Source organism: Prosopis cineraria, unplaced genomic scaffold (assembly GCF_029017545.1).
Source record: "Prosopis cineraria cultivar Desert tree isolate PC_DT_omini unplaced genomic scaffold, ASM2901754v1 PC14, whole genome shotgun sequence".
NCBI classification, from domain to species: Eukaryota; Viridiplantae; Streptophyta; class Magnoliopsida; order Fabales; family Fabaceae; genus Prosopis; species Prosopis cineraria.
In genome coordinates this window covers 231,534-252,924 of record NW_026555345.1, presented here as the reverse complement: position 1 = coordinate 252,924, position 21,391 = coordinate 231,534, and the positions used below count along the sequence as shown (strand labels likewise).

Genomic DNA, 21,391 nt, shown 5'->3' with positions numbered 1-21,391 from the left:
TCCTTTTCTTTTGTCCACTGGGTGTTAATAAGTAATTGCTGAATTAATTTTTCCAGTTAAGTAGAATGGACTAGAAGAAATTCACAAATAATGGAAATCGATGAAAAATATTAATGAAGATTTTTTAATTTATCAATTTATTTTATATTTTTTAATTCAACTTTTTTTTAAATTTATAATTTGAAGTTTAATATTTTTTCCAAAAATATCAAATTAATAACTAAAAATATCTACAAAAAATTTACATTCATTTTTGTCATTATATATATCTCAACTAACTTTTAAATCAAATCATTTAAATCCAATTGACTTCTAAAAAAAAAAAAATTGCATCCAAATATAAATTATGTTAAAGTCACAAACCTTTGTCATAATCTTAGTTTGTTAATCTCAATTGATTTTAACCTCAATTGTAAATTTTTTAATCCTACCACACCCTTAATCATATAGTATAGTATTTGTGATGGTCAAAACAACCAAAATAACATAAAATAGTAGTCCATGGAATGAAGTTTCTCTAACACCATATACACAGAGAGAAGATAATCATAATCTTCAGAACAAGTCTAAAATCATCCTGAAAGAGGTCCAGAAGGGGCGGGAGGAATGTCTTCCAGTTGGTCCTTAAAGATTGTGTACTTGGACGGAGGGCCAAATAAACTCAATGCTACCTGGAAAAAGGCAGGCAGGGTGCAAAATTGCTAAGGGAATGCTTGCCACAATTATATTATATTCATATATAGATCCATGATAAAGAACTATCCTCCGAAGAGTGGCGGGGTAACTTCACCTTTTCATCACTTATAGTTAGTAATACAAAGATCAAACATAAAAACATTTCATCATTAACTTGCCAACTAGTTACTCAAAAATCGAAGGCAAAAGCTCACATCTGTTGCATCAATAACATGTGACCAGCAAAACCCACAAAATGGAAGAGGACCAAAACCTACCATAAAGAGCCGAGCAAGAGGAAATTATGAAGACTTACTGGTAGAAACACAAGCCCGTGCAAGAAGCCAATGACAACCAAAGCCAGATACATCTTGAAGTAATATACCTAAAAAAAAAAAAAAAAAAATCTCTGGTTTCAGTAATTATAAGCCAATGACGACTAAAACTAGTTTATAATTCCCGAGCAGAAAAATAAATGTCAATAGCCAATGGAGATATCACATGCCACGAATATTTCTGATCTTGAGAAGCAAAGGACAAGAACCCCAACTAATTTCGTAAGTGTAATTCCACTGCCAATATAAAAACAGAAAAATGTTTAGTTATTAGCATAGAAAACAAAATTCAGAATTTGTAGCAGATGCGCCAATTCCGAGGATGCAGTAAAAGGAAACTAAACACAATTGATATTTTGGGGAGAGAGAATTCAAAATTGAAATCGGAGAGCTTTATGGAAAGCAATAGAGCTGGCGGATTTGATAAAACATAGAAGAGGGAATCAATGAAGACCAAGAAGGGAGAAGAGAAAAACACTTCTAGTTCTGGTATCTATCCCACGGATCCTAGTAGTAAGGAAAAGTAAAATCTTGACTAGTGACATTTTGGGGGCTGACTAGGGGTATAGCCTGCGTTCGAAGTGGTGCTGGATAGTTTTTGGGATTTTAGAGGCCTTTCCGCTGTTTTGAAGGCTCATGTGATGTATTTTGGAAACTGAGTATGGTGAGGAGAGCCTGGCCTCTCGAATGCCAGCAATAGAGCCTTGGTCAGAATCAGTGAAGTTCCTTGTAACATTGATTCAGTATTTTTAAGCATTAATATCAAAACCTAAAGATTTCCCTCATTTATTTCTTCTGCTTTTATTTCTGTATTTGGCTTTCATTGTTAGCAGGGTTGCATCAGAAAATAAGCTTGATTTGCAATTAGAATTGAAGTTAAACCAATAACTATAAGGCATAATGTGGGGCCCAACCAAGTAACAAATTGCTGACATTCTTACCAAGGGAATTTCAAGACAGAATTTTGAAGATTGTGTGAGCAAGGTGAATAAGGCTTGTTGTAGTTGTTGTGTGAGCAACTTGGACATGATTAATGTCTATGACCTAACTTGAGAGAAGGAAGGGGGGGGGTTGTAAAAACTTATGGTCACTTGACAGATTGTCTGGTGTGGCTTAAACAGGCGCCAACATGGCTGTTAATTAATGACTTGAAAGTGTCTTTTTAACCCAAAAATGAATCAATTAAATAAATTTTATAAACCAAGTCCAAAATGTTTAACTTTTCTAGGTAAAAAACTCAATAATCCCATCAAGATTATTTTTCTTTTTCTGCAAAAATCACATGGGTAATAATTTTCATCATTATCTATTATCCTTGAATATCTTTCACTATCTTTAAAAAGTTGGTCGTTTTTTTTTTCCCTCCCTTGCTTAGGACCATCACTAATGTTACAGATAGATCCTAGCTAGGAAATTGGGTTGAACATTATGCCATATCCTATGGCTAATGAGATTTGGGAAGTGGCAACGGAGATATTTTCTTCCATGAAGAACAAAGCTGCAAATCTTGAATATTGAAGGTTTCTTGCATGACTTTTGACAGGGCAATCTACATGTTAATGACTACTATAACATTTAACACCTTTGTGCGTCATCGGTAATGACTTGACTTGAATGAACCCAATTTTGCACTCCCATTCTGCCGTCAATAGTGAATCGAGCCAGACGAGGCACCAGTGACTGCTCCCGGGATTATTTCATTTTCACTCAATCTTCACACGTTTGCTACTACTAAAACACAATCAAGGTTACAAATATTATCAAAACACCAAAGAATAAACCTGAATACAGAAGCACCCATGGTACTCAACGCTGTCTTTGCTCGTTGATTCTTATCCCCGGAGCATACCTGTATAAATAGAAGCCACATGAAAAACTTACCAAACAAGCATATCTGCAAGTTACCAGTGGTAAGATTGCCTTGAATTTCCCTCAAGGCACAAGACTAGAATTTTTTAAGGCAAAAAAGAATCTGAATTGCAAGAATAATAATGATACAAAAAACTGCACTTGCATAAAAAAGACGAGTTAGGGAATTAGAAAGCCCCACTATGACAAATGCTACTAATCTGATCTATACGATCATACTAATGGAGAATACACCTCAAATAATAAATCATACTAACCATAAATGCATGTGCTATATGAACGCAAAACTCAACAGCAATCCCTATCGACATTATAATGTTTACAACAGAGACTGCATTTAGTTGAATATCCAGAATTGCCATCACACCCTGCAAGATTCAGCAAAGCTAATAAATTTTATTTTACTTTTTTTTTTCTTTTTTAATTTTTGGCTCCAAATTAGAAAAGTAATAAGCAGACATAAAAATAGACGTAGAAGTCAGCAGACATTGTGAAATGGAGTACACAGCAGACAGGCACCGACTGAAAAGAGGAAGAAAGAAATAATGGACAGGAAAAGGAAAATGAAAAAGTGAAGCCATTCGAAAGATGTAGCAAAATTAACTAAAAAGATGAAATATACCATGAGGTCCACAATTATCATGATCAGAACAACTACGATGATTGCTGAACTCCACAAGCTGCATTTGGAAAAAAATCAGATAGAAAAGGAAAAGCAGATTACAATTTAGTCCTGATAACGATAAAAATTCTCCAAACTACCATAATTACACAACGCTACATTTTAATGGAATTCTACCTGGAAGTAATAACCAGACAAACAACAAAAACAGCACCTGTATGTCATCCAGAGTTAGAGATCTCCCAGGCTCACAAAAGTGTTAATTAAATAGTTCATGTCAACGAGAAAGGAAAAATGGACAACAAAAAGAGAGAACGGAATAGCAACCTAGTGCTATGGTAATGTTGATCAAGGCTATCTTCCAAATATCCAGATATTGTTCAAAGAAGATATAGAACACCGAGTATGGAAAAATATCCATCTGCATTAAATACATTATAATCACAAAATAGAAAATTTAATAGAAGTACAATCTATAATATAAGAAACATTGGCGGAGACTATGAAAGAGAAAATAGGAATTGTCAAATTGTAAAGAAATGGAAAGTGTGAGGATCACGCAAACAAAAACCACTAGAGACTGCCAAAAAAAAAAAAAAAAGCCAATAGAGGCTGAAGATTGGTGCAAAACGCTGGATGTATTGATATAAACCTATGGGTACATTTTAAGTACAAGAACCCAGTCTAAAAGGAGGAGTTAATGCTCCCTAGAAGAAGAAGAAGAAGAAGAAGAAAAGATTAATCCCCTACCACATTAAAATCAAAGCTACCTAGCATTAACTAGTTGACTACCAACAAACAAGGAAATAAACATAAAACCATAATGAATTTGCCATTCATTAAGCTGTAAATCAGGGATTTAGTAGAGATAATTGTACACTTCATTTGAAAATAGAGGCAATTCCTACCTTAGCATTCTCCCCAGGCCTTATTTTGAGTCATTGCTTAATTTATGAGAGATTATGGTGTAAATGACAAAAATCAATGTGAAACAGACTTCTCAAGAGACACGAGTCATTTACAGTTGTGCAAACATCCTGACCACAATGTTTAAGTTGCCTTTGCTAAATTATTTCATGCCACAATGCAGTTGGCTCTCATGGAAAATGCCACAATCATATTTAATTTTCAAAGAAATGTTTTCAAACAACTAGTCCTCAATCTTTTGGGCCATAAAGAAAGAAAAATTAGATGAATATGTCACTTCTTCAAGTAGGGGCATTCTTGATCCTTATGATGTTTAGTGGTGGCTGAAATAGCACAGGGTCTCGGCCATGTGGTTTTATATTTCCACCACTCTTCCACCTTTGTAAACCAACATCAGAGATGAAGTAAAAGAAATGTATGAGCTAGATATTTTGGAAAAAGAAAGGAGCCTGACCCCATTTAATTGTGAAAGACTCCAAATAAATTGGAATATGGTTAAATATTAACCAATAAAATGTTCTTGCTTCAAGTCATGACAAGCCTTTCGTTTGAAGAAATTGCAGTCTCCCTTTATGGCCTATGGAATGTGAGCCTTTGAAAACATCCAAGTAGAGTGAGGAACCCTCTTCAAAAAAAATATTGAAATGGGAACACTAATTCACCATCATACACACATGTGGGACTAGACATCCCATACTACCTTGGTCTCCACCAATAGACCATTTTGGGAAAGCCAACATCCAGATGGCTATACTTAGTGACACTTTACTAACACACTTTAGTATCCCATAGAGCATCTCAAGTTGCTTAATGTAAGATGAGGAATCCTGGAGTACCTCGGTCTCATCCTCCAAACTCAAGAAATTGAAATTTAGAGAAACCACTTCCAAGTAGAACAATAGGCTAGAGAAATATAATTTACAAAATGTAGGCAAATAATACAGCATAATAAATGCACAGCATAGTAAGAAATCAATCTTAATAGTTAATATATGGCATGCACATGATTTGGTTCTAACAAAGTAATAAGTAATATGTGAGAATATTATGTCATTATTGTGAATAATTTGCATTATTAGGCTTTATTAGTATTTATTACGTTTTATCTCACTTGATGTGTATATATAATATCAGTTTGTAAATTAGAACATACATGAATGAGAAATACATTTTTCCTCTTTCAAAATACCACATGGTATCAGAGCATCAAACTCAAAAAATTTAAATTAAGTTAATTTTGAAATGGAACTCCGCCTATGTTTATAGCCGGTCCCAAGCCCGGGTAAAGGAGGAGGGTTGTGTTAGGCCATCAACAGCCAATGTAAAAATTTGTTGAATCTATCATGAACATGGACAATAGACGTTATAATGTTAATGCTAGGTCGTTGCCCGTAAGTAACGCGCTGCATGGCTCGAGTACAGTGATAAGTGAGTTAGAGCCGCTGCATCGGCGCCCGGATGTAGTGTTAAATGAGCAAGGGCTACCGCGTCATTCTGGACGCACGCGGCTAAAGAAGTTAGTCCATAAGAGCAAAATTAGATTTGGTACTTGGAATGTTGGGACATTAAATTGTAAATCTGTAGAGGTTGTAGGGGTTATGATTCAAAGGAAAATCAATATCCTTTGCTTGCAAGAAACAAAATGGCGTGGAGAAAGAGCTAAGGATATTCAAGGTTTCAAACTTTGGTATACAGGAAAAGTAAGTGCACGCAATGGAGTAGGCATCATTATAGATAAGGAGTGGAAGAAGAACGTTGTAGAAGTTAGCAGAATTGGAGACAGAATTATTTCTTTAAAAATGATAATTGGACGTGAGACTGTTAATATTGTTAGCGCTTATGCGCCGCAAGTCGGGACAGAAGCCAGTCTTAAGGAATTATTTTGGGAGGATCTGGAGGGGTTGATTCGACACATACCACAGAGTGAAAAGATTTTTATTGGAGGAGACTTTAATGCGCATGTCGGGAGGGAAGCTGGTCAGTATGCGAGGGTGCATGGTGGTTTTGGTTTTGGAGAGCTAAACAATGAAGGGCAAACTCTTCTTGATTTCTCATTGGCGTATGATTTTAAGATTGCCAACACTTGTTTCAAGAAGAGAGATGAGCATCTCATCACTTACAAAAGTGGAGCCTCAAGGTCGCAGATTGATTTTCTTTTGGTTAGGAACACAGATAGAAAACTTTGTAAAAATTGTAAGGTGATCCCTGGAGATGCTGTAACGACACAACATAGGGTCCTAGTCCTTGATGTGTGTATTATGAGTAAAATCCAAAAACGTCGACAAGTAGTAACACCAAGGATTAGGTGGTGGCAATTAAAAGGTGAGAAGCAAGATATTTTCAAGCAAAATCTTTTGGATAAAGGAATTTGGGATTCTCAGGGAAGTGCTAACATCATATGGGAGGATATGGCTAAAAAGATACGGGAGGTTGCAAAAGTAGTTTTGGGAGAATCGAAAGGTTCTGGTCCGAGAGATAAGGAGTCTTGGTGGTGGAATAATAGTGTACAGGACAAAATCAAGTATAAGAAGAACTGTTTTAAAGCCATACATTTGTGTAACAATGAGGAAAATTGGGAGAGGTACCGTATGGCTAAGAAGGAAACTAAGAGAGCTGTGGGTGAAGCTCGTTCCAAAGCTTTTGAAGAATTTTATAAGAACCTTGAGACGAAGGAAGGAGAGCAAAATATTTATAAGATTGCCAAGAGTAGGGAAAGAAAATCAAGAGATCTAGAACAGGTAAGGTGTATTAAGGATGAAGAGGGAAGAATTTTAGTTACAGATGATGAAATTAAAAATAGATGGGAGACTTATTTTTCTAAACTTTTCAATGATGGAGAGGATTCATCTAGTAACTTGGAGGATTTAGTAACTGGTGAAGGAGAACAAAATTTGTCATTCTATCGAAAAATACGTGATAAGGAGGTAAAGGAAGCTCTTAAGAAAATGGCAAATGGTAGAGCTAACGGACCTGATTGTATATCTATCGAAGCGTGGAAATGTTTAGGTGAAGAAGGGGTGAGATGGTTAACTAAGTTATTTAATGTGATTTTACGGTCCAAGAAAATGCCTGATGAGTGGAGAAGTACATTAATTCCTATTTATAAAAATAAAGGAGATATTCAGAATTGTACTAACTATAGAGGGATTAAACTCATGAGCCACACAATGAAATTGTGGGAGAAAGTAATTGAGCACAGGTTGAGATTGGAGACAAGTATTTCTGAGAATCAATTTGGTTTTATGCCAGGTAGATCAACTACAGAGGCGATTTATCTACTAAGGGGATTAATGGAAAAGTATCGTTGTAAAGATAAAGATCTACACATGGTTTTTATTGATTTGGAAAAAGCTTATGACCGTATACCAAGAGAAGTGCTTTGGAAAGCGTTGGAAAAAAAGGGAGTACGGATTGCTTATATTAAAGCCATACAAGATATGTATGAGGGGGTAAAAACTAGTATAAGAACGCCTAGTGGTCAAACAAAGGATTTTCCTATAAAGATTGGACTACATCAGGGATCATCTCTGAGTCCTTATTTGTTCAACTTGATTTTAAATGTTTTGACAGAACATATTCAAGAGGAAATCCCGAAATGTATGCTCTTTGCGGATGATATAGTTCTTATAGCAGAGACAAGAGAAGAGGTTAATTGCAAACTTGAGTTATGGAGGAGGACATTGGAGTCGAAAGGTTTTCGTCTGAGTAGAAGTAAGACGGAATATTTATATTGTAAATTTGGTAAAGGACTATTCGAAAATAATTTCGAAGTGAAATTGGGAGATCAAATTATACCTCAAGTGGAAAAGTTTAGATATTTGGGAGCCATTATTCAAAATGATGGCGAAATCAGTGGAGATATTTCACATAGAATTCAAGCTGGGTGGTTTAATTGGAGAAAAGCTAAAGGAGTTATTTGTGACCGTAGGGTGCCTAATAAACTTAAAGGAAAGTTTTATCGTACTGCTATCAGACCGGCAATGTTATATAGTAGTGAATGCTGGGCTCTAACGGGACAGCAAGAGCATAAAGTTGGAGTAGCAGAGATGAGAATGTTACGATGGATGTGCGGACATACACGTAAAGATAAAATTCGAAATGAGCACATACGTGAAAAAGTGAGGGTGGCACCTATTGAGGAAAAAATGGTAGAAAATCGATTGAGATGGTTTGGGCATGTACAAAGAAGACCAAGGGAGGCACCAGTGAGAAGAGTGGAACATATAACTTTGAGTCCGATTAAGAGAGGTAGAGGAAGGCCTAAGAGAACACTCTTGGAAGTTGTTGAACGTGATCTCTTAATTAATAATATTTCTAAAAGCTTAATAAATGATAGAGCACAATGGCGTCTTGCAATCCATGTAGCCGACCCCACCTAGTGGGATAAAGGCTTGTTGTTGTTGTTGTTGTAAGTTAATTTTGAAATGGCTAGAATGAGACTTTCTAAACAATACGTGAGGGCGTTTGTGTGGACAATGGTGGAGCAAGTTTGAACTCTCACCACCACCCTAAATGTACTCAGGAGGCTCTGAACGACAAAACCCAAGATGGCGACGGCGAACGGTGACATGTGTGGCCCACGCGCGCTATCCTTACAAACTATGTAAGCAAGCTTCTAGTGGCGTGTGTTAACTCCATTTAGGCCACGACCTCATTGAATGGCGACAACGCACTCTCTTTGGCCAGATACATGACAATCCAGTGTATAGGTACATTGTTTTCGAACCATATCAATCCGCATGGTGTTGTTAGTGCCTTGTTTTGCTGTGTTTGGAGTTATATTGGGTTGTGGCTTTTGTTTTTAGTCTACCATGAAGTCTTTTCCTCATTTGAAGTGCTGTGTATACTCCTCTATAGTGTCGTGACTAATTTTGTCCAAATTTGCACCTATAGCATTAGTGGCAAAAAAGGGTTCCTTTCTTTAGGCTTTAAAGACAACTTGAAGTGCAATAGTATGGATTGTGGATTTCAAGGCATCCGACCATATGACTAACTGTTATTAATTGTTTACCACTTACACCTTGCGTGCTAGAAATGTTAAAGTGAAAATTACAGATGGCTCCTTAGCACCTGTGGCGGGGAAAGGGAGTATCCGTATATCAGATTCTATTGTTTTGGAATCTATCCTCCATGTGCCAAAACTTGATTATAATTTACTTTCAATCAATCAATTGACCAGGTAGTTAAATTGTTTTGCTAAATTTCTCCCGTCCTATAGTGTGTTTTAGGATTTATCATCTGATCTGACAATCGGCAGTGCCAAGGAGCATGAAGGGCTCTATTATTTAGAGGTCGTCACTCGAGTGGGTAACTCATCTATTGTTGGTAATTCTGTGTCTACCTCTAACGTTAATAATTTTATGTTATGGCATAAGAGGAGGGGTCATCCTAATTTTCATTACCTTCAACGATTGTTTCCAATCTTATGCCCCAACCTGAATTATAGTGAAATCTAGTGTGAGGTGTGTGAACTTGCCAAACACCATCGAACTTCCTTTCTTAAAACCAAATACACACCCACCAAACCTTTCACAATCATTCATAGTGACTTGTGGAGACCATCTTGTACTCCAAACCGTACTCAAACAAAATGGTTAATTTCTTTCATTGATGACCATGCTCGTATTTGTTGGGCTTATCTTTTAAAGAACAAGTATGAGGCTGCATCCACATTCATGAGTTTCGTCATTATGATCAAAAACCAATTCAATACTAGCATCCAAGGCTTACACACTGATAATGGTACTGAATACTTCAACCAGTCTTTGAGTAATTTCCTCCAGATGCATGGCATTGTCCATACAAATACTTGTGCCCATACACCTCAACAAAATGGGGTTGTAGAAAGAAAAAATAGACATATCCTTGAAGTTGCAAGAGCACTTAAGTTCACTTGCAATGTGTCAAAGTTTTATTAGGGGAATGCCATTTTAATTGCGACCTATCTCATCAATCGAATGCCTAGTCAAATCTTATCCTTTGAAACTCCTCTCCAACAATTCCAAAGTGTTTTTCCTACGTCGCACATTGAAACCAAACTTTCGCTTCATGTATTTGGTCACACAATTTTTGTTCATATCCATCAAAACAATAAACTCAAACCTCAAGCTATCAAGTGCATCTTTCTTGGCTATTCTCCTACTAAGAAGGATACAAATGTTTTAATCCTATTTCTAAACACACCCTTGTAAGCCGTGATGTTACCTTCCATGAAGAAACTCCTTTTTATTCCAATTCTTCAATTCAAGGGGAAAGTGTAGGTGAATCTTAGACTTGGGAACTAGAACCTTACATAGAATTTGTTCTTCTTGAGCCCTCACCAAAATCATTACCCTTACCATCTTTTCCATCAAACACCCCACCTTCACCAACCTCTTCTCTTATGCTAGAGTTTGGGAAAAACAAGAAAACAGAGGGAGATGTAGAAAGACCATAAAAGGAAGAGTAATTGGTTTACATTCGAAAGAAAAAAAATCAAAAGATAGTGAGCAACTTGTATTTGAGGCACCAAGAGAGTCAGAACAAAAGGTAGTTCTTGAAGCTGAAATACTAAGGATTGATCCATCCTGAGCTAGATGATAACAACGAAGTGAATCTCCTGAACTTGATCTACCTATTGCTCTCCGGAAACCTCAGTCTTGTACTTTACATCTGATTCAAAAGCATGTATCCTACAAGGCTCTCTCTCCTGGTTACCGGGCCTCCATCACTAATTTGGATAAAGTGGTTACTCCCAACAACATCCAAGAGGCATTGGAAATACCAGAATGGAGAAATGCAGTTATGGAGAAAATGAGAGCTTGAAAAAAAAAAATGAAACATGGGAGATTGTTGAGAGACCTAAAGGTAAGAAACTAGTTAGTTGCAAGTGAGTCTTTACCCTAAAATATAAGGCTGAGAGCACACTTGACAAGTCAAAGGCACGGTTAGTAGCAAGGGGTTTTACCTAAACATATGGCATAGACTACAACGAGATGTTTGCGTCAGTGGCAAACCTAAACACTATCAGAATTCTACTGTCAGTAGCAGCCAACCTTGAATGGCCACTTCATCAACTAGATATCAAGAATGCCTTTTTAAATGGAGAATTGAAGGAAGAAGTCTACATGGCTCTACCTCTGAAGTTTGATAGAGACAGAAGTGATAAAGTATGCCAATTGAAAAAAATCCCTATATGGCTTGAAACAATCACCTAAAGCATGGTTTGATAGATTCTCAAAGGTTTTGAAGTTTGAAGGCTACAAACAAGGATTATCAAATCATACGATGTTTGTTAAGGTTGAGGGAGCTAAGAAGTGCATCCTTATTGTGTATGTAGATGATATAATTCTTACAAGAGATCATGTTGAGGAAATAGCAAGGATAAAGACTGTCCTTAAGAAGGAATTTGAAGTCAAGGATCTCGAGAACTTGAAATATTTTCTGGGGATGGAAGTTGCAAGGTCAAAATGAGGCATATATGAATCTTAAAGGAAGTATATACTTGATCTTCTCAAGGAAACTAGCATGTTAGGTTGTAAACCTAAGGAAACTCCTATTATGGTCTCAAGAAAGAAGCCTGAGAAAAACAGTAAGGAAGAGTTAGAAGGAAAAGACAACTCTAATAATGAGGTTGAAGAAGAAGACAAGGAAAATGAAGAAACAAGTGATAAAGACAAATATCAAAGATTAGTTGGAAAGTTGATTTATCTATCCCATACAAGGCCAGATATTGCTTTTGCTATCAGTGTAGCAACTCAATACACGTGTGATCCAAGGAAGAAACACTTGGAAGCTGTATACAGAATTCTGAAATACCTTGAAGGTACACCTGGTAAGGGATTAGTATTCAAGAAGCATGATTAGAGGACGATTGAGTTCTATACAAATGCAGACTGGGGGGGGGGACTTGTGGGGACAGGAGATCCACTTCTGGCTATTGCTTGTTTGTGTGGGAAAACTTAGTGACTTGGAAAAGCCAAAAATAGAGTTTCATCCAAAAGCAGTGCTGAAACAAAATTGAGAGCATTAGCTCAAGGAATCACAAAAGAACTATGGATGAGAAGGGTCATAGAAGAAATACAGGTCAGAATTGATCCACTAATGAAGTTGTATTGTGATAACAAGGCTTCCATAAGCATGGCATTGAATCCTGTACATCACAAGAGATCTAAACATGTTGAAGTGGATAGGCATTTTATCAGAGAGAGAGAGAGAGTAGAGAAAGGCATTGATGTTTGACATACCGACCTACAAAGTTACAAGATGTTAATGTGCTCACCAAGGGACTACCTAAGCCTACCTTTGAAATTTGTATGAGCAAGTTGGACATGATTAACATTTATGATCCCACTTGAAGGGGAGTATGGAAATATTATGTCATTATTGTGAATAATTAGCATTTATTAGCATTATTAGGCTTCATTAGTATTTATTAAGCTTTATCTCACTTGATGTGTGTATATAGCATCAGTTTGTACATTACAATATACATGAATGAGAAATACATTTTTCCTCTCTCAAAATACCACATAATAACAATCATGTGATGCAATTGCCCATCATTTTTTATCACAAGGCAATGTTCTGTGATCAAGAATGCGGGAGAGAAAAGTAGTAACTTGAAAGATAAGGAACACTAGAAAAATGCATCCTGCAATGAATTCTAACCTTTAAAGAATCAGAAATTTTTTTCGAAAAATCCCGTGCAGCTCTCATTGCATTAACATAATCACCCTAACAAGAAGTGCAGTGAGATTAGACAGAAAAGTGTCTCACAAATTTCATGCCAAAGATCTGCAATAAGATTATCAATTAAGAAACTGCATACCTGTTTGTTAAGTGGTGTGTGATATGTACGAAACTCAGATGCCCGTATGACACCACATTGATAACCTGAGAACAGGTTGTAAGCAAATCTTTTACATCAGGAAAGTAAACCTTTACAAATAGAAGTTTACGAAAAAAGGAAAAACGAAAAAAGAAAAAAAGGATATCAGAGAGAGGGAGGGAGCAAAGTGTTTTTCAAACCCTGTAAATCTACACTATTGGTGTAGGCCCCATGACCACCCTTTGCACAATCAGCTGATGGCAATGCATCAAGAAACCATGGAAGCTTTTCTCTGAATTGTACAGTAGTTGGACGGTCATTAACCAAATCTGAGTGGCGGAAACACTAGTAATGAATGAAAAGAGTTAGTCATTTTGCTAGTGCACTAGTTCAATTTACAATTAAAATGCTTTGCAAGCAGTCTTCTGAATCATTTCCAAGAAGCAAAGAGTAAATTGGGCATTACTGTTGTACAGTCTTTGCACACTCCGCCAAACCCGCAAGGGCCTCCATCTGGTGAACAGCAAGGTGGCTGGAGGGGGGGAAAAATTCTCTATCTTAGCAATGAGGAAGGGCGTCTGATGCTAAAGAAACCAATATCAAACTAAATCTTGATTGCCCAACCAATTATGGTACATGTAGAGGAGATTAAAGATGACAAAGACAAGGATCACAATATTGCACAACTATTTATGTGTACATTTTTCTGTGTTGATTAAAGTTCAAAAATTATGATAGAAGAATAAGCAAGGAGGGCGCATAGAATATTAGACGGACAGACATAAAACAAAGACCTGATCATCAGGAGGACAATAAGAGCCATTTGTAAATTTCCTACAGCAACCAAAAGCTTCTGGCGATATCCATACAAGGAAATCATCAAGCCATGAGGCAGCAGGTTTGGCAATGTAACTTGATTCTGGTACCAAAGATGCCCTAGATATCTGCAGTTTTAAAAACAAAACATACAAATTCCATTCATCCAAAGAAAAAAAAATAAATCTCATTCTCATTGCTTTCTACCATTATAGGACAGGACTTTTAGAAGATAGAATTACTTTGAAGAGGTGAAAACACATGGAAGAAGTAACGCCTAACATCAGAGTTAAAACTCAGGGGATTCAACATATTATATGATAGATAGCTTATTATTTAAGAAACCGATAGGAGTATAGTCTGATGAGAGGTGATAGGTCTCAGCTTACTACTACCACCAAAACACACATAAGGAGGCACAAGTGAGGGGCAAAATGACAGAAAATGGGGGATTACTGGTCCCCAAGAAACCACGCATTTTAATATACAAAAAGATAGGAAAGTGTAGGAGCAAAATAAGGTAGTAATAATGAAGGGTGGGGGGGGGGAGCAGTTGAGAAGTTGGAAGTGGGTGTATAAAGAGGCTAGCTGAGAGAATGAAGAGGCAGAGAGAAGTTTAAGTGTGGTTTTGAATGGAGAGAGCCAATATCTTGAATTGGAAAATCTATTGTGTTCTGTTCTTTAAGTGTGTGGTGTAGGATTAAGTGTGTTTGTTGTGTAGTAAAGGATTCACAACCCTCTACTAGACTACCATCAAAAGAGCATTGAATTACCTCATTCAAAAGAGAGTTCGAATCACAATGGCTAATAGAGCATAGCTGATTTGTATGTGTGGATTCCAAGCTGCAGGAGGGATACAAAGGAAACCCATCAAAGCAAGCAGATAATATATGATGATTAGTGACAATGTTAGAATAATTGAGTATTGACCTTTTGTTGTTTATCTTATCTAGTTTGTTATTTAGGATATTTTAAATTTAAATATTGTAGCTAACGAAAACACATAACCAGAGTGAAGTTATCCCAAGAAGGAAAGGTCAAATCATGCACCAATCAGATTTATGGATGTAAGAAGTTTGTGACTACTATCTCATTACATGATTCTAGAGAAAACCAAAATGGAAGATTGCTAACCAAAAGGAAATGAATGCTCTTAAAAAATGGCATGTGAGAAACCTCAAACTTGCATAAAATTTACAATCAAGCATGTTAGAGAATAAGTCTTGATTTGCTATATCCATGTAGCTGTGTAATATGATAGAAATGACTATAGGGATTGATATTTATTAGGAATTGATTAATATTAATTAGGGAATAATGTCTAGAGGCTTCTACTTGTGTTACTGTGTATAAACACATCATTCTTTTGAAAAGCACAAGAACATTTTGTTCTTCTATGCCATCACATGGTATTGTAGCAAAAAAGAATTTACTGTACTCTTGCTGATTTGCAAGTGAGCACATTAGTAAGGGGAACCTTGAATCCTATACAAAATGGTTTGTGTGCGACACCAACTCACAGTTTGGAACTCCTAGATTGGCTATTCCTTGCAATCTAATTTTCATCTCAACAGCACGTGACGCTCAGAAACCACCACTCTAGTGTGGGAGATCATCTGATATCCATTTTGTAGCTGCTATTGATAGCCTCGTTATATTTGGTTTGCCACTGTTAGTCATCTTTTTGCTCTTGCTTTAGAATTATCTGGTCAGGGTTTAATTGATTCCTGAACTTTTTTCTTAATATTTTTTCTTTTAATCTTTTTTAAACTGTCTTTGGAGATAGTTTAAAAAATTATAAGAATAAAAGAGAAGCACTTTAATTCCTATTTATAGGAATAAAAACAATTTTCAGAATTGTGCATAGATGCCTTTGAGAGGCACGTGGTAGCACATGCGAAGGTGGATGGCCATCAGATGGCTGGGGTTGGTTGGTTGGCTGAAAATGAACATGGTGGAGGGGCATGTATGATGAATGGAGGTCAGCCAGCGACAGATCCAATGAATAGTGACGCATTGGTTCGATGAACAGTACACTGAATGAAAAAGAATGGAGGGCTGGAAGAAGCACAACCCAAGAGATCCAGAATAGTGGCTTTGATGCCATATTAAGGAGAGAGTGATTTTGAAAAGCAGTCAGTGTATCTTACTGATCTATCGTCTATTATATTTATAGATATTTATAGAATATATACAAGACAGAGCAGTAAATGAGAGTTAATTACAACTTCTACTCTAGTCAGCCCTAGCAATATACAATAAATGCAAAGAATAAATTCTAATTTTCAACAGTAATGAATGCTGTTCTAGTAGTGACCAAGATCATTGTCTATAAACTCAATTGGACTAATTATCTAGATTGGAGCAAGACAATCTGAATTTATTTATAGAGCATTGAGAAAGATGACCATCATTGAGAAAGAGGACTGCTTGACTGATGGCTTGTTTGGTAGCAAGAAATTGGGGAAAGAAAAGTGAAAGTGGAAGTGGAACCAATATTTTTATCTATTTGGTATTGTGGAAGCCGGTTCTCCATGGAACCCAATTGTATCAAAATCAATGGAAGTGGGTTCCATCCCTCAACCCATGGAACTGGGTTCCATTTCTGACCCTTTTACCCCTACCTTCTCTTTCCCTCTTCCATGATCTTGCCAACCATTCATTGGCTCTACTAGTGATGGCGGCGATCCTCCATCGGCAATGATGGCAATGGTCCTCCCCCAGCAACGATAGCAATGATCCTCTACTGGGCATGGCAACACTTGCTTTGATTTCTCGAACAATGTCTTCACCTAATTCAATCCAACACACCTACTTGATTTGAATCAATGCTTTGGCTCTGACTCAAACAGCAACAGCTCAAAGCTCTAACTTTGATTTCTCGAATAGTAATGGCTCAACTACATTCAAACATAGATCAACTACAGAAAGACTATGACTTTGTCTTTTTCAACATTGCAAATCGGGTTGAGATTTGGGTTGCAAATGTGTTTGAATGTTGAATGTGTTCCATGACTTTCAAATGTGGTTTTATGAAATCTGTTCTTATTAGTTTATGTTTGAATGCTTTGCAAATGTATGCTGATTTTCTCCAACAATTTTCCATAATCTGGTTCCATGGTGGTTTTTTCATGATTTCCATGATTTTCTCCAATGATTTCCCCTGATATGATTCCATGCGATTTTTCCATGATTTTCTCCCACGATGGTTTCCTAGGGCAATTGCTTCATGTGTGTTGAAAGGTTCAATGAGTTTTTTTTTATTTTTTTATAATATTTTCAAGGGTATTTTGATCTTTTCAAAATATAAATACAATATTAAATAAAAGTTCCATCCCATTTCCATTTGCATACCAAACACATTTTTTATATCCCACTTCACTTCCATTTCCGCTTCCACTTCTACCAAAAACAATTCTCTATAGCAAATGGGGCATAAAGATCCTCAAGCTTGAATGAGGGATGATGCATGACTATTTCTACGAATGTGAAACTCCATTGAGAGAGACCAGGAAAATGGGATATTTCCTGTAATTATTAAGTGCGCAATACCTTTTATTATGCACACAGGCAGAAAAGGACTCTTAAGGCCTACTTATATACTGGTAAGGATTTATGAGGAGATGAACTACTGTAGCCTCTAATTTTAAGATTCAAAAGAGAAGATGGCTGTTATGAGTTTTCTTATTGGTCTCGCATCCAAATATGAAACTGTTTTAAGTTTTTGTATATATGGCATTATCAGATGGTATTTGTGAAGGATTACAGCTAAAACGCCTCCTTGGGGAGCTAATAACTCACAAATAACTCCATTGTTCAAACCAAAGATGGTACTACGTGAGAGCATGGCCCAAACCAACATTGTCAAAATTATGTTCATCAAGTAGAACTAGACTAAAACTTGATCAAGGAAGCTTGATACGGGATTAATGACACCTCTTACATCCCTACTAAATGGAAAGTGGCAGACAGACCCACTAAAGCCCTGCCTAGGGTGAAGTTTGGAGATCTAACAACCAAGCTTGGAAAGCTCAACATCCAATCTCCGGCATAAAAGGGGGTGTCACTGATCATAGAAGATAATGAGATTTTATGTTTTTTTTCTGTTCCCATGTTCTTGCACCTGGTCGTTCCAATTAGTTGCTATATTTCCGCTCAATGTTCTGTTTTCTGATTTTCAAAATAAGGGAGATTCGAAACCTATCCTATTAGTCTCATTCCTCTATTTATTCCTGTCACATTTTGATCTGCCATTTCTAACAAGATTTCTTAACCACAAATCAAAAGTTTGCTTGAAAGATGATGACATCAATTCATAAAGAGAAAATAAAAACAACAAAGTGAAAAAAATAATCAACCTGTAATTATAATTTTTAACAACAAAATATAATGGTGGTCCAACTCTGAGGTACTCTGAGATGTTATTGAAATACCCCTGGTAGCATCCAAAAAATTGAACGTTAGTTAGATAAGACAATGTCTAGAAAGAAATTGCCAAGCTTGTGGGGAGAGTTTTTCCCCCCTTTTAAATAATAATAATAAAAAAACTTAAAACCTGAAGGTAGGAATCCCGAGGAAGAACAATCTTTTGCTCTAGACCGCGTTCAATCCTTGTGCATAATGCCTATTGAAGTAAACACAGCATAAAAAGAAAAATGTATCTCTAAAAGTTGTGAAGAAATGGCAACGGAGCACCTTATCTCACATCAACTTACAATGCTTGCTAATGTAAATGCAACAAACATGGCAACGACCACAATCTTAACTCCCCAAAGTCCAAGAATTGGCGCGTGAATCTCCTAAATATAAATGAAAAGAGAGTTATCTTTGAGAATTAAAAACAGGATCATATATTGTTGCCCAAAAAAGAATTAACTTGCATGCATGTTTGGATAAGCTTTCTGATAGAACCCATTATTTTCCTAAGACTTATATGAGGAAGACAAAGAAGGTGAATAACTCAAGTGGAAACACTTTGATTGGTCCAGATGTTTATCCTTTGAATCCTAGTTGTAAGGAACAGTGACTTATGATCTTGTGTTATGATTAGTATCTTTTTGGGCGGTATGGGCTGTGGGGAAGCCATGCTGTAATTATTAGAAGTCTTTTGCTGGTATGGGGGGAGAGATGTCTTTTGTGAGGGATTTGTGAGGAGAGATTGGCCTCTCGAACGCTAGAAGGAATGAACCCTCTTTTGTGAGGTTTATAACTTGTAATGCTGTTACTTTTGTGATCTTTCAAGGGAGATAGGTTTTTGGCCAGAATCAAAGGAAGTCTTGTAACTCTGATTCAGTTTCTCTCATTCTATTAATATCAAAAACCTCAGCATTTTCCCCTCATTTATTGCTGTTTCTGTCTTTTGGTTGCTGTTTTGTTGTGATACTAGTTTGGGTCTCATTACTTTCTAATGTTCTCCCGTTTGCTAACAACATTTTAGCTTGGGAACCATTATCCTGTCATCAATTACACTAAGCAAACAATCCTTGCATTCAGAAAAATCGTCCCATAACATTACAATTTTACCTTCACATATCGTGTCAGCAATCCATCCCTTTCCTGCCTGATGCCTACACTTTTGTGTTGAAATAATCAGTACTATGATTTTTTACCATGAAATATTAATAGATAAAGAGAAAAAAAATATCTAGCGCAGGATAATATATCATTCAAACAAACAAAGAAAATTGAAAACACCAGAAAATCCAAAAGATAACAATTGCTAATTAATCTCTAATATCAGAAAAGTCTGAATAGAGAGGTAGAGGAAGCCCTAAGAGAACACTCTTGGAAGTTGTTGAACGTGATCTCTTAATTAATAATATTTCTAAAAGCTTAATAAATGATAGAGCACAATGGCGTCTTGCAATCCATGTAGCCGACCCCACCTAGTGGGATAAAGGCTTGTTGTTGTTGTATCAGAAAAGTCTGAATACTTTCCGGCTATTCAAATGAGGTTACATAGTATTTGTTATTATAGAGAAGAGCTAGCCTAGGAAAGAAAACGAGTGTATGGAGCAACTTAAGGGAATGATAACCCCTTGATCTATGCCCAACAACTAGCGTTAGCTACTAAATTTTAACAACAACAAGCTTTATCGTGCTCAATAGTTTCATTTAGGTGAACATTGGAACTTTTTCTTAATAATTTCTAGTATATTATTAAGAAAGGATAGATAAAAGTAAGAGAGGATGGCTCCAATTAAATCCTTAAACTCTCCTGAAATTTCTAATAATATAAAGGGAAAATGACAATTACATCCCTCAAAATGCTATAATTTTACTAAAGTCTCCAGGTATTTTTGTGTCAATAAATTTTAAAATGAGAAGACCATATTACCCTTATTGAAAATAACAAGCCCTAGTAACAACTTTTGTTTAAGGAATAACTACTTTTATTTTGTAAATCACAAGCACTGAACAAGAAATTATAGCTTGTTAAATGTAATTTCTATTATTAGAAAACTTTTCAAAACGATAAGCCCCATTGACAACTTTTACTTAAGAAATAACAACTTTTGTTCTATAAATTTTAAGAGTTGAACAAGAAATTATAATTTGTCAAGTATAATTTCTATTATTGAAAACAAGTTCTCAAAATAACAAGGTCCAATCACAACTTTAGTTTAAAATATAATAACTTTTATTCAAAGAATCATAAGAACTAAACAAAAAATCACATTTGTCAATAAGGGTAAAATGGTCTTTTTAATTTAAAATTTATTGACATAGAAGTCTCCAAGAACTTCAATGGAACTATGGACCAGATTGTCATTTGTATAATTCGGGGGAATTTTATTGTCATTTTCCCTAATATAAATGCTAATTAAGACTATAAAAATTGTAGCAATAAGGCTTATTGACTTTGTATTTCAGCCGAGAAAGAGTACAGGGATAAATACAAGAGAAACATGATCATATCTTCGAGAATTAAGGAGATTGACCAACAACTGAATATCCTATAATAATACAAATAACTACCTAAGATATTCTCCTAAACTATTTACAGTAAATATATACAATAAATATTAAGTCTAACCACACTCTCCCTCAAGTTGGATTGTAATGCTAAACATATCCATTGCTTATACAACTATCGAAAGCTGGTTTGTGCAAACTCTTGGTTAGGACATCTGTTGCTTGAAGTTTTAGTAGGTAGAGAGACAAGACATATAGTTCCTTCTTCAACTTTTTCTCTTATGAAGTGTCTATCAATTCCACATGCTTAGATCTTTCGTGTTTGAATAGGATTAGTGCCATACTAATTGCAGCTTTTATCACAGTAGAGCTTTAATGGAGGATTAATATAACATGTATTTCATCCATAACACGCCTTACACA

The 21,391-nt window shown here is 36.0% G+C and overlaps 1 protein-coding gene across 3 annotated transcripts in view; it reads right to left on the bottom strand.

The window, feature by feature from the left end:
* Positions 1-364: 364 nt before the first annotated feature.
* Positions 365-21,391, bottom strand: part of LOC129293484 (uncharacterized) — a 92,712-nt gene continuing 71,685 nt past the window's right edge. For 2 of the 3 annotated variants that reach the window (XM_054931482.1, XM_054931483.1), the window contains exons 23-40: positions 19,577-19,620; positions 18,769-18,852; positions 18,609-18,677; positions 18,412-18,488; positions 14,827-14,896; positions 14,032-14,181; positions 13,704-13,769; positions 13,438-13,582; positions 13,238-13,302; positions 13,078-13,143; positions 3,829-3,922; positions 3,679-3,715; positions 3,502-3,559; positions 3,137-3,247; positions 2,792-2,859; positions 1,181-1,247; positions 992-1,060; positions 365-671 (exon numbers count right to left, since the gene is read on the bottom strand). In XM_054931482.1, coding sequence (XP_054787457.1) covers positions 573-671; positions 992-1,060; positions 1,181-1,247; positions 2,792-2,859; positions 3,137-3,247; positions 3,502-3,559; positions 3,679-3,715; positions 3,829-3,922; positions 13,078-13,143; positions 13,238-13,302; positions 13,438-13,582; positions 13,704-13,769; positions 14,032-14,181; positions 14,827-14,896; positions 18,412-18,488; positions 18,609-18,677; positions 18,769-18,852; positions 19,577-19,620 — 1,439 coding nt within the window. In that variant the 3' untranslated portion in view covers positions 365-572. Of the gene's footprint in view, positions 672-991; positions 1,061-1,180; positions 1,248-2,791; positions 2,860-3,136; positions 3,248-3,501; positions 3,560-3,678; positions 3,716-3,828; positions 3,923-13,077; positions 13,144-13,237; positions 13,303-13,437; positions 13,583-13,703; positions 13,770-14,031; positions 14,182-14,826; positions 14,897-18,411; positions 18,489-18,608; positions 18,678-18,768; positions 18,853-19,576; positions 19,621-21,391 lie in introns of those variants that run through there. The other variant, XR_008589167.1, reaches the window with a different exon arrangement.